The sequence below is a fragment of the Erpetoichthys calabaricus genome, chromosome 17, assembly GCF_900747795.2.
Source record: "Erpetoichthys calabaricus chromosome 17, fErpCal1.3, whole genome shotgun sequence".
In the NCBI taxonomy this organism is placed as follows: Eukaryota; Metazoa; Chordata; class Cladistia; order Polypteriformes; family Polypteridae; genus Erpetoichthys; species Erpetoichthys calabaricus.
This window is the reverse complement of record NC_041410.2, coordinates 48,784,780-48,802,251: the sequence shown is the minus strand read 5'-3', so window position 1 is coordinate 48,802,251 and position 17,472 is coordinate 48,784,780. Positions and strand designations below refer to the sequence as shown.

The 17,472-nt window shown below is 43.7% G+C and overlaps 1 protein-coding gene across 3 annotated transcripts in view; it reads left to right on the top strand.

Moving 5' to 3' along the window:
- The window catches only part of megf11 (multiple EGF-like-domains 11), a 127,979-nt gene that overhangs the window by 25,631 nt on the left and 84,876 nt on the right, over positions 1-17,472 (top strand). For all 3 annotated transcript variants that reach the window (XR_007933725.1, XM_028823102.2, XM_028823104.2), the window contains one exon: positions 11,284-11,376. Coding sequence is in view for 2 of the 3 variants with exons in the window: in XM_028823102.2 (XP_028678935.1) it covers positions 11,284-11,376 (93 nt within the window). In the remaining variant the exon portion in view is untranslated. The remainder of the gene's footprint in view (positions 1-11,283; positions 11,377-17,472) is intronic.

Here is a 17,472-nt window from a genome sequence, read left to right as displayed (position 1 = left end):
AACAACAATTACAAACCACAGTAACACTGTCTTCCTTCTTCTCTTTCTTTCTCGGTCACTGCCTCCTCCGCTCCACCCAGCAAGCTTTGTCCTTTTTCCTTACAGCTCTTGTTCCACGAACAGTGACAGGCAGCTCCTTTTATGTGAAACCTGGGAGTACTTCCGGTGTCCCATAATCGTGGTCTGGAAGCACTTTGGGGTTAGGCTGGAGCATAATAAGGAAGAGCTTGTTAGTACACCACAGCACACCCTGGCAGTACCCACGGAACCCAGTGGGGCTGAGTCCAAAAACTCCAGTTCCCATGATGCCCTGCAGGAAACCATGGGATTGCCACAATCCAGAGAAGCTATCATCTGGAAGTTCAGGGGAAATAATGTCTGTGTATGCTATCTCCCCTGATCTTTCTTGGCTGGGCCAGGCTCCCAGCCATCCCTCACAACAGCAATAAAATTCATCACAGTTGCAGTACCATTGTACTGCCAGTCAGACATGATCACTGTTGCAGCTGCTCAAAGAGTTGATAAAATATGGATGTCCAAGAACATAGGGCTGTTAACAATAGAGTAGTTTTTTGGCACCAACTGTAGGTTATTTTATGAGCTAATAAGCGAACTATCTCATTAACCATCTTAAATGAATGAATATGCTTCTCTATGTATTATAAATATAAGTACAGTGGAACCTCAGGTCACAACTGTAATTCGTTCCAAAACTCTGGTCATAACCTGATTTGGTCATGACCCGAAGTAATTTCCCCCATAGGATTGTATGTAAATACGGTTAATCCATTCCAGACCGTACGAACTGTATGTAAATATACTTTTTTAAAGATTTTTAAGCACGAATATAGTTAAAGTATACCATAGAATGCACAGCGTAATAGTAAACTAAATGTAAAAACATTGAATAACACTGAGAAAACGTTGAACAACAGAGAAAACTAACATTGCAAGAGTTTGCGCTATAGCGCTACGAACCGCTCACTAAAAACACTCATTTTTTTAATGAGTTTTAAGCACAGGGAAAAAAATGAACATTTGAAAAATCCATAATTTAATAAACAACCAAGAAAAGTAACATTGCAACAATGCACGCTACGAACCGATCGCTGTAAACAGAAGTGAAGTAGAGGTTAAAATCCAATAGAAAAAAGTCTTCATTAAATACAACAAGGTTAAAACAATGCTCGAAGCAGTCTCTTAAAGAATGCACCGGGCTTGTTTTTAAACTGCCTTCTCGGCCTTATATGGCTGGCCCTCTCTCTCTCTCTCATGCGCACGCTTGCGTGTCTCTCTCTCTCTCGTGTGTGTGTGTGTGTGTGTGTGTGTGTCTCTCGTGCAAGTGTCTGTCTCTCTCTTCTGCTCTCTCTCTGTCGCTTGCTGCACAGGGAATGCACAGGGAGAAACTGAACTCGTGCGGAAATCATTGGTGCGCACAAACCGAAAGGGAAACTGGCTTGTTCGTATACTGAGTGTGTGGTCGTGAACAGATGCAAAAGTTTGGCAAATTTTTTGGTCGTAACCTGATTTGTATGTGTTCAGAGACGATCGTGAACCGAGGTTCCACTGTGTAGTGGAAAACACTATGTATACACTGTGACCAGTAGGGAGCACCAGTGAGCCCCAAAACTCTCCAACACCAATATAAACTCAAATAAGGATTTATTATAACACAAATCTGCACATGTGATATAACAGTTTCACAGTGCAATTCTTCCTTTCTCTACCTTCTCCTTTTCCCTCTTTCCTCCTGGTGATATTTGTCAATTGCCTTCCACCCATACACTCTGACCACCCATACAGGAAACTCTGCCTCATTTATGCTGGACCCAGGAGTACTTCTGGTGTTACAACATTACTGGCTGGAGGTACTTCCAAGTCAGACAAATGTTCTCTGAAGTGAGGATGATTTGTCCCTGCAGCTTCCCCTGGTGGTATGGCTGTAACACCGCATTCGCAGTGTTACCGGAATACAACTCCCAGCCAGCTCTGTGGGTATCCACACATACACCGTCGTCCAAGAGGGCTGCCACCTATTGTTTCGGGGAGGTAAATAGACCATGGAGCTATTCTCCCTCTGTTCTTCCAACAAACTCACCTCTCAGCTGGGTAATGGTCCATGAGCTATCCCAGCCAGAATGCCAGGCCATTCCTGATGTCCGTTACAACATATAATATGAAACTGTGCCTGAACAATAAGAGGAAGTGCCTTAGGTATGTCCTTTGTATGAACGGACTACTGTATGTAAAGGAAGCCAGCACTCTGAGCGTGGGTGATAACACACACACAAGAGGATGGGGGTGGAAACAAGAACATAAAAGGACTGCACATGGTGACAATTCGGAGACTGCTTCATGAATCCGTTACCGATTCAGTGCCATGTGAATAAAGTCCTGTCTGATTTCATAAGGCATCCAGACTCCTGAAGTTTTTCTTTGCCATGACACAACCTGTCATGTTTCAATCTCGAGAAGCATCCCTTATAGTAATTGGGTCGGCTGCCCTGCTAACATCTCTCCACACCTGGAATAAAATATAAAATATTGGAAAAAACCCACAAAATAAGTGGCAGGGGAAAAAAAGCGCCCTGCTGTCCCACAGGTTGTTGCACCCAGAACTGTTGTCCAAACTAGATCTTAATGCAGGCTTTTGTATTTCTGTGGACAGGCACTCGTCAGTATGAATTTCCAAAATGATTACTGAGAAGCTAAACTGGAACTAACTAGAAAACAGCATAGGAATAAAACCAGACAAATGCATTAATATTTTGAATACCCCAACAGTAGTTGTAATATAAAATACCAGTAACGGCACACAGCACGTTACACTTGACTTAAGCATTCCTAGTTTTCAGACTCTTTCTCTGTACGTTTAGCATTCGTTTGCTCAGAGGTTGATGTGCTTGCTGCTTGCTGCTTGCTGAGCAGCTCTTCTTTTCTCCACCCTAGCGGCCCGCTTCTTCTCCTTTCGTTGGCATCTTTTCGTGTTAAAACTGATTAAGTCAGTGTTTGTGTTGCAATTACTTAGTACATTTTCCTTAATTTTTCACTTACGCTGGCACTTAAGTCTTCAATCTGCCTCAAAAATGATTTAAGATTTGAAGAGGTAGGGGAAGTGACGGTGAAAGTGGTAGGGATGAGAACGGTGCCCGTACGCATGCGCCACATGGCCGCCCTTCTAGCTGCTGCCGAGAGTTGATTGAAAGAGGAATAACCTTGGAGGTCAATCATCACCCCGAAAGCGGATAGTAGACGTCACGTAGTATATGTGTACCAAATTTCAGATGAATAGGTCAAATGGTTTGCAAGCTACAGGTGATTTAAAATCCTGGACAGACAAACTAACAGCCACGGTAGCGTATTATATATAAAGATAAATTAGTCAAATAGTATATTAAGTGAATGCTGTCCTTATAATTATGCAATTGATGTCAGAATACAACATCACTGTGGCAGAATTAGCAGTGAAAACACTACAGTGGGTGCAGGATGCACACGCACACCGCTAAACAGAGAGAGACAAAATTACAACTCACCTTGTGTGGAGCTCCTTCAGTTGGTGTTCAGTATGAATTGTGAGGGATTCTGTGTGCCTACGTCATCCACAGTGAACAGACTTGACATCGTGATGAGTCGGACTCTGCTTGGTGCCAATTTTTCGTCTAATACCAGCACAAGCCCCTGTTCTTACGACTTGTCATCTGCATTCTGTCGCCTTCAACATGGGGTTCTTTGCTACATCACATTGAGAAGCAGAATTCTTTCCAATCTTGTCTGTAATAAAAGTCGCATGAGTGATTTTATGCACTTTGTAATATCCGTACTGTCATTTTTTTTTTTAAAATGATGCTGTCTGCTGTGTAATAATCAACTATCTTCATTAATGACTTTGCATGAATGCATAAGCTCCCACCTAATGTAGCGATGAGTTACTGCCAGTGCCAAATAACCAATCTGGGCACGAAATTTAATCATGGTTACTAGATAGGTGTCTTTCAATCAAATTTAATTCTTTGTGAATTCACAAGTATTTTTTTAATACAGAAGATAAAAAAAATCATTAATTGAATGAACCTATCAGTGTGATAGATGGGCACATCCCCTTGAGACCCTCCCAGAACATTGGAACAAGCTAGACGAGAACAGGCCTTTCAGCCCAACAAATTTCTATCTATTTTCTATCTGCTTAAGTCTTCTAAAATAACATCAAGTCGAGTTTTGAGTCCCTAAAGTCCTACTGTCCACCATAATACTTGGTCACTTATTCCAAGTGTCTATGGTTCTCTGTGTAAAGAAAAACTTCCTAATGTTTGTGTGAAATTTAAGCTTAGCAAGTTTCCAATTATGTCCCCATGTTCTTGATGAACTCATTTTAAAGTCACAGTCTCGATCCACTGGACTAATTCCCTTCATAATTTTAAACACTTCAATCATGTCTCCTCTTAATCTTCTTTTGCTAAAACTGAAAAGTTTCAGCTCTTTTAATCTTTCTTCATAGCCCCCAGAATTCCCAATCCCAGAATGACAGGTCTGGTTATACCCTTATCTACCATCCACGTGTCAATGTCTCCCATACCAAGAAAGTACTCTTGCCTAGAAATCTCATCAGCCATTCTGGCCTCTTCCTCCCACCAGTGGGCCATTACCCAAAACTCTACTCTCAACTCCAGACTTACCTTCATGGCTATAAATTGACTCACAGATTCACTTCTAGTCCAGTCCCGGAACTCCACATGGAGATAGGGGTCCCTACCGTACTTGTAACACTAAGCCTGTGGTAAGCCTTAAAGATCCAGGATTTTTCAGGCATCATTAGATTCCACTTGTCTTAAATGAAAAACACGGCCTGTCTGTTAGTTGGGGACTGTTCACTGCACCAGCAGCCATACCACCTCTCCAAGTGTTCATGGCACAGCGTATATGAGAGTATGGAGGAATATCCCTTATCAGTGAGTAGACAGGGGTGTCCAGCGCTAACGCTTATCCAGAAGAGATTCAGAACCTGAGAGAAGTACTCTTGGTACGTTACTGATGTGCACTTCAGTACAGGTCATCCACCTGAAGCTAAGCACATTTGCATCCAGCCCGTACTTGGATGGGAAACCATCCATGAGAAGCTTAGGTAGATACTAGAAGAGTTATTGGTCAAGCTAGCAAGGGTGCTAATCCTGTGGTCTGTGTGTGGATCCCAATGTCCCAGTGCAGTGATGGGGACACCGTGCTATAAAAATGGTGCCTTCTTTGGGATGAGATATAAAGCTGAGGCCCAGACCAATTGAAATCGTAAAAGATCCTTCTAAAAGTAGTATGGTATTTCCCAATGTTCTGGCTAAATTTTCCACCATGACCTCATCCATTCTGACCCCCCTAATCATCCCCAGTTTCTTAACTGACTTACTTTCTCTCACTCCACTTCACCACCTGATAGCTAATGTGTGGTGAGCATACTGACGCAAAAATGGCTGCTGTCACATCATCCAAGTGGACGCTATACACTGTTGGTCTTTGAAGTGGCTGCTCACTGTCAATGTAAAGTGCCTTGTGTGCTTAGAATAGCGCTATATAAATGTCACTATCTAACCACTGTGGAAGTTCAGCCCCCTAACACAAACAGACAGACACCAGATGTTCAAAAATCACACACGTTTTAATATCCTTTTCTTCCCAATCTTTACAGCATCACACAATGCTTAAATCAGCCACAATTACTCAGTCCCTTCTTTCTTTCTCTCTTTCCTCTATTCTTCTGCCACTCTCACTCCTCCACTCGTAAGCTTCTTCCTCCCGACTCTGGCTCGACTAATGGAGTGAAGTGGCCCCTTTTATAATGCCCCGGATCTGCTCCAGGTGATTCGTAATGATCTTCTGGCAGCACTTCCGAGTGTGGCGGAAGTGCTGCAATCCAGGGCTCCATAATCCTCCGGGCACTCCCTGGTGGTGGCCATAGGCCCCAACCGGGTTGAACTTTTAAGCTCTGATCCCGTGGCCCCAATGCAGACCAGGGCAGCTGCCCTCTCGTGGACCCAGGGAGGTATTGTCCCTCTCCCGGTCCTTCCAGGCGTCCCGGTTAGGGAAGAGCCCCACCTGTCCACCACACCATCTGCCTACTTCCTTCTAGTAGTTTGATGGAGAAGGACTATCCTTTTGTCAGTCCTCCTTCACTGCTCCTATAAATGTGTATGTTGGCACCAGCGTCCCCTGTAAGGGACACTAATTCCACCTATTGACTAGGATGCTTGAAGACTTTATGCAAGTCCCCAATTGTCTCATTCTCTCTGATTTCACTCTCCATTGCATTTTTCACAGTAGAAACCAACCCTTCTGTATCCTCCTAGGGAGTCCTCCCTCACTTCTCCTAAATATGTGTATCTTGGTCCCAGTGTCCCTAGTAAGGGAAACCACCTCCACCTCTTTTGCCAGGATGCCTGATGACTTCATGCCAGCCCTCAATAGCCTCATTCACTCTTTTCTCTCTCTCTCTCTCTCTGGGAAGGTCTACACTGTATCCTCATGGGGGAACATTGCATTTTCCAGACTAGAAACCAACCCTACCTACCAATAAGGTCTGCTGGACACCATATGTACCAGGGTCAGCTGCCTCCTAGTGATCCCTATTTTCACACAGTACTATGTCTACTTGCTCAATTGCTTTCTTGCTTTTGTTGGTCCTCTTTTGTGAAGGTCTTTACCGTCCCCTGTGACCCCTTGAAGGTGCAGGAATTTGCAAACAGTGGGATGGTTTCTTTTCACATGGGTAAAAAGGGAGCACACAGAGCCAATGTGCTCGTACATTTAACACCAAAGTTCTCAAGATTTCATTTTCTGTTTTCATAAATTCAGATCTGTTTTAAAAGAAAAACCCAAAATATAATAACCGAGAATTCTACAGCGCCAGTGCCTTGCAAAGGTCACCACTGGTGGGGAGTAGATAATGGTAAATGAGTATTTCTCATTTTGGAGGGGTGTACTGGGGTAGTGAGATGATGTCAGTACTTGGAACTGTTAGTGAGTTTCAGGGGGCTAATGCTGATGGGGGGGTGGGGGGGTGGTGGTAGTCACTTTTGTTGCGCTATGCTGAAGGACGACGAGGAGCCACACTTGGCAGCATGGTGACAATTGCCAATTACTAGGCAGCTCGATAAGATCGTCGCGGCGCCTCGCGTAGATAAGCGCCTGTGCGCTGCGCCCGCCCTGCGGAAGCTTTGAGCTGTGCCGCTCTGCTGACGAGGCGGCCTGACTGAAGCGAAAATGATTTTGCTGATTGAATTGTCATTCGCAGTTTTGTAGCAGCGGCCCTGCGTCTCTTTATCGATTGGGAAGAGTCCGCAGCTCAGCATAAATAAGCCTTTGTCTGCCTCTCGAGACACCACTGCGCTGCGTGGATGCGTGGGACTCATCCCATCAGCCTGAACCTGCACTCAAAATCTCATATTTGAGCTACTCGCATAACATCCAAGTGTACTAAGGATGAACACACACAAATTGGATAAGAAATGTGCAGGCAAATAGGGCCCTGTGTGTGCGATCATCCCATAGAAAGCGATCTTGCTAGCGTTAACCATCTAAAGGGATGTAGGCATCCTCTTTTGTTTTCTACATTTTTGAATTTCCACTCCACAAAACAGTCAAAATCTAACAACTCACTAAATGATTAGATGCTTTTATCGTAAGCGTCTTACAAAATGTGCAATTTCTGTGCTAAACATTTTCTGCCGTGCTTGTTGCAAAGCCACACACGCCACATGCAGTCATACAAGAGGTCTGTGCCCCATATGTGCTTTCCAATTTGCTGCTTTTTCCTTCACTGGCAAAAACCCAGTCAAGCTAGCATATATACTGACTTCAATCTCTTCTTCACATGCTCCTCACGCACACTCCTCCATCGCAACTGGGCACACTGTCAGAGACTAGCACGTCCCATCTCTCATGAAACGTCTGCACAAACACCCAGCAACACGCACAATCTGATCACTTTTGTGTAATGTCTGGCATCTTCTGTTATGGAAGTGACCTGTAAGGTCACCCAGGGTGGAGGAGTGCATATATTGTTTGTTCTTTTAAATTTGGCTACACTTGCTTTCTTGAAAGCATACGTTTTTTTGGATGGAGACGATCATGTGTCCACACTTCAGCATTCCTTGTACACATACGGGTGGACACTAGACAGTTGCCTGCTTTGTTGATTTTTGGTAGTTATGGCCAGTCCTGTTTCTCTTTCCCTGTTTCCAACATATACTTTTTGCGGCTTGTGTCATGGCTAGAGCTAGTCCTGACAGGAGCCAACCCTGGATGGGACACCAGTCCATCACAGGGCACCTTCATTCATATGGGTTAATTTAGAAATTACAGTTGGGATGTGGGAGGAAAATTTGGCGTACCCGGAGGTGATACCTACCACACAGACATAAGAATGTGCCCTGCTTAATTGGATAAGCAGGTATGGTAGATGAATGGAATGCGTGCCAACTTGTCAGTACTTGCTAGAAACAGTCCTAAGAGTTTCTGTTGTTTGCAGCAACATGTGGAGTCCAACTAAAGCCCATGTCACATTATATGACTTTTCCAGTGATTTTAAGCTCCAGGTTTAATTTACATAATCTTAGCAAGTTGCAGGGATTTGTGGCACACTCCTGTGACCACTAGTCATGCAGTCTGACATACCCCGCGACTCAGCCTAGCCACTCTGTGACTTGCCCTAACAAAGTCAAACAGATTTGATTTTGTCTTAAGTCAAAGGGGCGGGCTCTGTGTGCACAACCAATGAGCATTCACGAGGAGTACACGACATATAATGCAGCAACGAGGAGTAAAGAACATAGGTGTTTTGGAGCTCATGAGCAACAGAGAGACTTATCTATCTGATGTCTTATATTTTAAGTACCATGACACAATCAAAAAAAAATAATAATAGCAGAGATTGCGGCTGAAGTTGCTGCCCCTGTAAAGCCTTGGCATGTGTGCCAGCTCATCAGGCCGCACGCTATTGGCTGTCAGTAAAAGGGAGGAGCTTGCGATACTTTGGAAATGTGAAATTGATGGAAGGTCATCACACAATCATCTAATCTAACATACGTTGTGACTTACGGTCGTGTAATCTGGCATACTTACATGATGAGATCCATAACTGCCCTCAAGTTTGACATTCCCTCCAACTAGTAGTCATCTAATGTGACATCGGATTAAGCCAATATCTGAGAAATCAACGTGGTGCTTGCCTGGTGGCGGTCAGTGTTTTGGATTCTGAGAATGTCTCATCTCTTAATGTCAGCTAAACTCTACTGGGACATGAGACAGAGCAACACCCAGGTGGACCACCATAATTCAGTTTACCTGTAGAGTCCTGGGAATTGGGGTGTTGGGATTTTTTTTTTCCTGGTTAGTTGCTCAGTCTGACCAGTTACATTCTTGGGGGCAACACAGCAATTACAGTGCCCTCAATAACGTTTGGGACAAAGACACATTTTTCCTTGATTTACCCCTCCATTCTGACAGTTTAAAATTACAAATCAAACAATTCAGATGTGACTAAAGTGGACATTGCAGACTTTAATTTAAGGGAATTTGCACACATTGTGGTCACAAAACACTTTTTCTACATGTGCCCTCATTTCAGGGCACAATAATGACTGAGACAATTGGTGTCATAGGTGTTTGTAATTCCACAGGTATGTTTCATGGCTTCATAAGATACCTCGGCATGCTTCTACCCTTTGGAGGCTGTAGTTGTCAACATGAAGACAAGAGCTGTGCCAGTGAAAGTCAAAGAAGCCATTATGAGGCTGTAAAACAAGAATCAAACCACCATTAGAGACATCCGTAAAACCTTAGGATGATTCAATCAACTGTCTAGAATATCATGAAGAGTAAAGAATGCACTGGCCTTCTTCTTCTTGTTCTCCTCAAGTCCTTAAACAGAGGTTTTATATGCCCTTCCAGTGGTGAGTGCAGGCTATAGCTCTGTCTGTGGCCATGATGAGGTCCTCCATTGTGCATTTTTCCAGCTGAGAGCAGATCAGGAGGTGTTTCATGGTCTGTCTTTACCTGCAGTCTGGTGGGCACTGGTGAGCTCAGTAATTGCAACTGACTGGTAGGCCAAGGAAGACCTCCACTGCTGATGACAGAAGAATCCACACTATGGTAAAGAAAAAGCCCCAAACGCATGTCTGACAGATCAGAAACAGTCTTCAGGGGGTAGATGTGTGTGTGTGTGTGTGTCAGAGACGACTATCTACAGAAGACTTCATGAACAGAAATACAGAGGCCACACTGCAAGATGCAAACCACTAGTTAGCCACACAAACAGGATGGCCAGATTACACTTTGTGAAAAAGGACCGAAAGACCCTGAAGAATTCTGGATAGAGGTCTTGTGGACAGACGAGACAAACATGAACCTATAACCGAGTGATGGTAAGAGCAAACTGTGGAGATGACAAGGAACTGCCCAAGATCCAAGCAGACCACTTCATCTGTTAAACAGGGTGGTGGGGGTGTTATGGCTTTGGCATGTATGGCTGCCACAGGTCCTGGCACACTTCTCTTCACTGATGATGGAACTGCTGACTGCAGTGGCACAATGAACTCTGAGGTGTAGAGAGACATCTGATCTGCCCAGGTTCCAGTAAATGCCTCCAAACTCCTTAGACTCCATCTTACAACATGATAATGATCCAAACAAACTGCTGAGGCAACACAGGAGTTTTGTCAAAGCTAAAAAATGCAAAATTCCTGAATGGCCAAGCCAGTCACAGATCCAATTGAGCAGGCCTTCCATATGCTGAAGAGAAAACTTAAGGGGACAAGCCCCTAAAACAAACAGGAGCTGAAGATGACTGCATTAAAGGCCTGGCACAGCATCACCAGAGAAGACCCTCAGCACCTGGTGATGTCAATGAACTTCAAGCATCCATTGCATGTAAGGGATATGAGACAAAGTCCTAAATATGATGGCTTTAATAGACCTGCTATTGCTTTGTCCGAAACATTATGATGCCCAGAAATTTGGGGGGGGGGGATGGGTGGTTTGGGGGAGAGACCATGTGGAAAAAAGTATTGTGACCAAAATATATGCAAATCCCCTTAAATGAAAGTCTGCAATGTTCACGTCTGAATTTTAAACTGTGCAGCAGAGGGTAAATCGAGGAAAAATATGTCTTTGTCCCAGACATTATGGAGGGTGCTATATGTGTAATGACTGTACCTTCTTACTTTTTTTTTTCTTCTTTCTTTTCCCCATTTTCCAGTTGAGTGAACTTAACCCCTTCTATGTTTATTCTCTTGACAGCTCTGTGCACGGAGGAATGCGTTCATGGCCGATGTGTGTCTCCAGACACCTGTCAGTGTGAGCCAGGCTGGGGAGGCATTGACTGTTCCAGTGGTAAGTGGCAACCCCAGGAAAATGATGATGCAGAACTATTTCTGGTGTCCAGTCAGGGTAGTCTGGACTAGGTTACCTGTTTAGTGGGTTCTCATATGCATTTTTGAGCCAGGTTGGCAGTGCTTGATGTTCTGTCTTGGGCTAAGAGACCAGTCGGTGGAGGCTACAGTGGCAAGGCAGTGTCTAGTTTGTGTGTTAAGTGTATTGTCCAGTCCTGGTGGAACTAGTGAAATGGTAATGATCTGATACTCACTCATTTTATTAAAACAGAGTAAGATGTATTATCTTGAGCATTCATTTCCATCCCAGGAACAGAGCCAGTGTGTTTGGATTTAAAATATGGAGCTGGAGTTTTCCGTTTTTGCCGGTCCTGTTGTCTCACAGCGGGTTCATGTGCTACTCATGAGTGTAACTAATGGCCATTTAATAAAGAGACTGCACCAGCTTATCTCTGAAGTGATCAGCCCATCTAGTCCATTTCATCTTAAGAGATGCAAGTGTGGCCATGGGTGGGTAAGTTACCCCCACGTTAATAACCTCACAAAAGCACCAGGCTGAGAGCTGCCCTGATAATCTGAGAAGCTGGCACCGCTGAGGCGAGAATAGTGGGCTATTTACAACAAGACGTGGAGGACAAATGGAACGCCTCGAGGACACAATGGGGTGGCGGCAGGGGGAGGTCAGTCAGATTGCAAAGAAGCACAAAAAAGGAGCAGGCAGGGAGGAGGGGGGATTAGAGGGGGACTTAATCCTAATGCTCCCGACATGAATGGTGTTTGCAAGACATTAGAAAATCAGCAAATAAACGCAGTGGATGTTAAAGCTTGTACAAAAATATAAAAATGACTGCAACTTTAGATGGTGAACTTGTCTGGCAGCCTGTACACATTTTTGGGTGGGTATTTGGGTAGGAGGGACGAAAGAAGTAGTCAGATCAATGGGGCTTGGTGAAAGTACACCTCTAGAACCCTCAGATAAGGGTGCGGGCATTGGAAAAGCACTTGAAGCAGCTTGTAATGTGCCACAAGAGGTACTGGTCACTTCAGAACCATAGTGCAATTGACCAGTAGAGGTTCTCTCCAGGTGTTCTTTTTTGATATGACCAGCATGGTGTGAGGAGCTCTAAGGAGCATTTCATCGAAACTTTTAGCGTATGTAAATCGCCAACCACACAGGGGTACAAGAAGCTGTTTTGAAGTGGGTGTGCAAGGTTTGTTGTCAGTGATGTACCTCAGTCTTATAGCCGACTCCCTTGAAGAGAGCGCTGTATTTTTGTCCACTGTGACCTTCCCCTTTGAAGACAGAGAGATATACTTTGGTACGCCACGAATTGAGGAGATGTGTCTTATGTATTCCGCAGTAATTTATTAAACTTCCACATGTAGTACAATTATTTCAATACAAACTGTCCTACTTATCTAACATGGGTTGAAATCTAAGTAACATTTGCAGTGCACCATCTGTTGGAATGTATTTTTAAAAATATATGTAGTAATAAAATGCATTGAATCTGTCATTCCAACATATGGTGCATCACAGACATTTGCATTAATACAATTTATTACTTCAAATGTTTGTGATGCATCATATGTTGAAATGACCAATGCAATGCATATATCTCTGTTAAAAGCCTATTGGTATGGGATTCGTAAAAGAAGTGTTAATGTTTGTGATGCGCGATTTGGTATGGGATTCTTGAACACAGTGTTAATGTTTGTGATGTGCCATCTGTTGGAATAACCAATGCAATGCATATATCTGTTATATGCCTATTGGTATGGGATTCATAAAAAGCAGGATTAATGTTTGTGGTGCGCCATCTGTTGGAATGAAAAATGCAATGCATTTTATTACTACAAATGTTTGTGATGACCATATGTTGGACTGACAAATTCAATGCATTTTATTACTATGTATGTTACAAAATACATTCCAATAGGTGGTGCACTGCAAATATTAGCATTGAGATCTATGTTGATTACTGAGATTTCAACCCCATATTTGGGAATGACAGAGACCTAGCAACCAGATGGACACACAGTCACACAGTTTGATGATCTGCAGGCAGGGGCAGGAGTTCCAACCTGGATGATGCATGATACCTTCCCTGGCTGGGAGACCACCATGTGAAAAGGATACAAAGAATGGCAGGGTATTCCCTACCTTAGCCAGAAGATTGGCAGATCATGGAAGTGGGTACACCGGAAGGCCGGTGTAATGGAGGGACAAGGGGAGATGACCTACTCTGACCAGTAACTCCCCTAACATGCTAGGCGGCAGCATCCCTGGGCTTCGGTACCAGTATGGACCCCTGGCAGAGCTTGCTGGGAGCTGTAGTCCCATAGAGCAGCCTTGTTGGGTTCCATGAGCGCTGACAGGGGGCGCTGCAGGAATTCATGATCTTTCCTTTGTGGAGCTCCCATCTGACCTGGAAGTGCTTCCTACAGGTAATGATGCCCTGTACTCCTAGGCCTGAGATAAAAGAAGCCTCTCTGCCTCACCCAGGCAAGTTGACGTTGGTTGTGGAGGGCAGACAAAGGTTGACTGGGATGAGTGGAGAAGGAGAAGGAAAAGAGAGAATTGTGTCTGGCATAACTTCTGGAAACCTGTTGAAGGTATTTTACCAAATAAATTATTATTTGAATCTGGAACTTGTGTCTATGGAGTTGTGTCTAAGGTTTAGGGCTCTGTGGCACATCCCTTCAGGTCCCAACAGACACTTATCCTTTTATTACAACTAGTGGACAATGGAGATGCCACATGACTCATTCAGATTCACTCTTAGAGTTAATTATGGGAACTGAATCCACAATCTTTAATGTCCAGTAGGCCACTATGTATGTCTCTGTGTTACTTTAACTTTGCACTTATCTGTGGTGTATGTGTTTGTGTTCAAATGCATTTCTGTGTATATATGCACCTTTGCATATGTGTGTGTGTGTGTGTCTGTTTGCTTACAAAGGAAATGTTTATCTGCACATTTACGTGTCTTGCAGCAGCTCATTGTGCATTTTAATTTGTAAAGTCAGGTGTGTGTGCATTGAGTTCATCCTTTTTTTCCAGATCCCCTGCAATTTTCAAAAGTCTCTGCCTGAGAAACAAATTATGCATTGCCTGTGGGGCTAGCGCACCTGTTTTGAGCTTTCAAAAATGTATACTCCACGGGAGAGCTGACCGGTTCGTCCTTGTGTGTAAGGTGTTCGGCATTCATTGAAGAAATCAGAGCGCCAAAGCCAGATCTGGTCATATGAAGCACTAATGGCCACTTAGTTTTAAAGAAGCTTTACTGTTTGAGAAAGCTGAGCTCCTCTAGGCTCAGGCTGGAGAGTTTTGCCAGAATGAGTTATATTTAATGTGAGATTACTACATGTAGATCTGCTAGCATGCATTTGAGCTAACAGGGACAAAGACACCTTTACTTTTGGAAGGTGTGACCACCAGGGGGTGTTGCAGCACCCCAAACACAAACACACAGACACAACTCTCTATGTAAACAAAAGGTTTCATCTTGTGAATACCTTTACACTCTTCAATATCTTTCTCCTCTCTTCTGGTCCTCCAGGCAAGCTTTGTCTACTTCCTTCTGACTCTGGTTAGATCTGAATGCGGTCGAGTGGCTCCTTTTTATGTTGGAACCAGGAGAACTTCTAGTGCCAGGGCATAGGCCAATGGAAGTACTTCCAGGTCAATCGGAAATCCTAAAACGTAGGGAGTGTGAATCCCTCCAACTTCCCATGATTGCCCCTACAGAACGAACATGGCTGCCCCACAGGACTACAGGTCCCAGCATGCTTTGTGGGCGTCCGTGTGGGAATCCTAAACCAGGGAGGCTGCTGTGTATCAAGTTTGGGAAGAAAATGTCCTGAATCAATTGTTTTCCCCTGGTCCTTCCATTATACTGGACTCCCAACTGAAAAAGGATACCTGTTCAGTCCAAGCTGGGTTGCCAGTTCCTGTCTGCCATTCATTACAAATGGCAGAACTTTAAACCAGCTTCTTTGGAGATATGTCTACTAAAATGTGTCTATGTACAGTCGAAGAGTCTCCATGCTTGTGGGTGGGAAGCCCATTTTTAGAACATTAGAATAATTGGGATCAGGGGAGGTCATTCAACCTAATTTAAGTTTGTGAAATATTTGCAAGAATAAGTTTAGCATTAGCCACATGCATTAATTAGATTTATTTCAATACAGCTAGACTGCTGTATCAATATCAGAGAACCAGTTTTTCTAGACTTCTAAACTTAAAAGAAATGGTGAGGCAGCCTTCTGCTGTTATGCACCAAAAATCTGTAACGGCTTACTGACAGAAATTTGCCAGGCTAATATGGTGGAGCACTTAAAAAAAAATGCTAAAAACTCATTATTTTAACATGGCTTTCTCATAGCTTCATTTTAGTTTAACCTTGATACTCTATATATGCATTTAATTATCATTATCATTCTTGGTGGCTCCGAAATCCGTACTAAGCCCTATTTCCCTGCTGTTCTTTTTCCGGTTTTCTGTGGTGGCGATCTGCGCCACCACCACCTAATCAAAGCACCGTGCTATCCCTCCATTGATTGATTAAAGGCCAGAAGTCCACATGACCATCATCATCAAGTTCTAACATGTGAAGCATGTAAACCATGAGGTCTGATTGAGATCATTTATGTTAGGTAGAATGCCTAGAGGTGGTCTCGTGGCCTCGGTACCCCTGCAGATTTTGTTTTTTTCTCAAGCTGTCTGGAAGTTTTTTTTTGTTATGTCTGTCTTCCCTGGCCATCGGACCTTATTTTTATTCTCACGCGTATCTGACACTATACATATCCCTCCCAAGTAAATGTTATGACTGAGAGTTCCAAAACAATCAATCACTTCCAAAAAAATGCCCACTAGAGGGAGAAACCCAGTTAAAAACCCTGGCCAGATACAAAAAGGGGCACGTCTAATCTTTATAAAATAAAAGATTTATTATAACAAAAATGCTTTGTAAGTACATGAAGCACTGTAGAGCACAGCAAAGCTGTTCTTGGTATTCTCGTGTGGCACTTCAATACTTCTGTATTGCCAATTTATTTGCTTGCTTAGATAAAGGAGAACTGGAATCATCAGGTAGAAGGGTCCTTTCATGTGATTGGCTGGCCCAGCACTGACTCAGCTGTCGAATGGCCAATAAGGGGAAGGTGGCTAATTGGTCGAGGTCTCCAGGACTCTGACTGTGTCTGGTTGTTTGACTCCTTTTCTGGTTCTACAATTAGCTGATGGACAGATGATGTTGTTTTTAATTCATGTTAATTATTTTCTACTTTGCTTTTCATGTATTTGGAACAAATCTGTATCCTTTATATGTGATCGTTCTGTATTTAGTGAGTGCTATAATCAATTCTTGCGTTTTCCCTTGTAGTTTGTATTGCGGCCATGATAGCTTGTCTGTCAAGCTCTGTGAAGAGGATCACTTGTGTTCTGTGTTGTGTGTTGTATTTACCCCATTTTTTTGTCACAATTTGCACACCCAACCTACCTCGAAGGAGATCTCGATCTCTCTCTCTCTCTGAATTTCCTTTCTCAAGATTTCTTTAATTTATTTTTCCTCAAAAGGTGCAGGTTAGGTGGATTGGAGATTCTAAATTGGCCCCAGTGTATGCTTGGTGTGTGGGTGTGTTTGTGTGTGTCCTGCGGTGGGTTGGCACCCTGCCCGGGATTGGTTCCTGCCTTGTGCCCTGTGTTGGCTGGGGTTGGCTCCAGCAGACCTCCGTGACCCTGTGTTCGGATTCAGCGGGTTGGAAAATGGATGGATGGATGGTTTTTTGGGAGTTTTTTCATGTATTCTTAGGGGGTCAAGGCTTGGGGGGCTGTTAAAGCCCATTGAGGCATACCTTCTGTAAACTTTGGCCATATAAGAAATAAATTGTTTTTTTGTTGAGTTGCCAGTAAGGGCAGTCCACAGGAAAAAAGGGTCCCAATACACATGCGAAATGCAAAGTCAACAACCAGAGCATAAATGGCCAAAACTCCAAAGAATCAAATAACAAACACTCACCAACTCCCTAGCACAATTGAAATGAACCACTAGGACCTATGGGAGATCCTCCGGTTTTATAGGGTCGGGGGCAG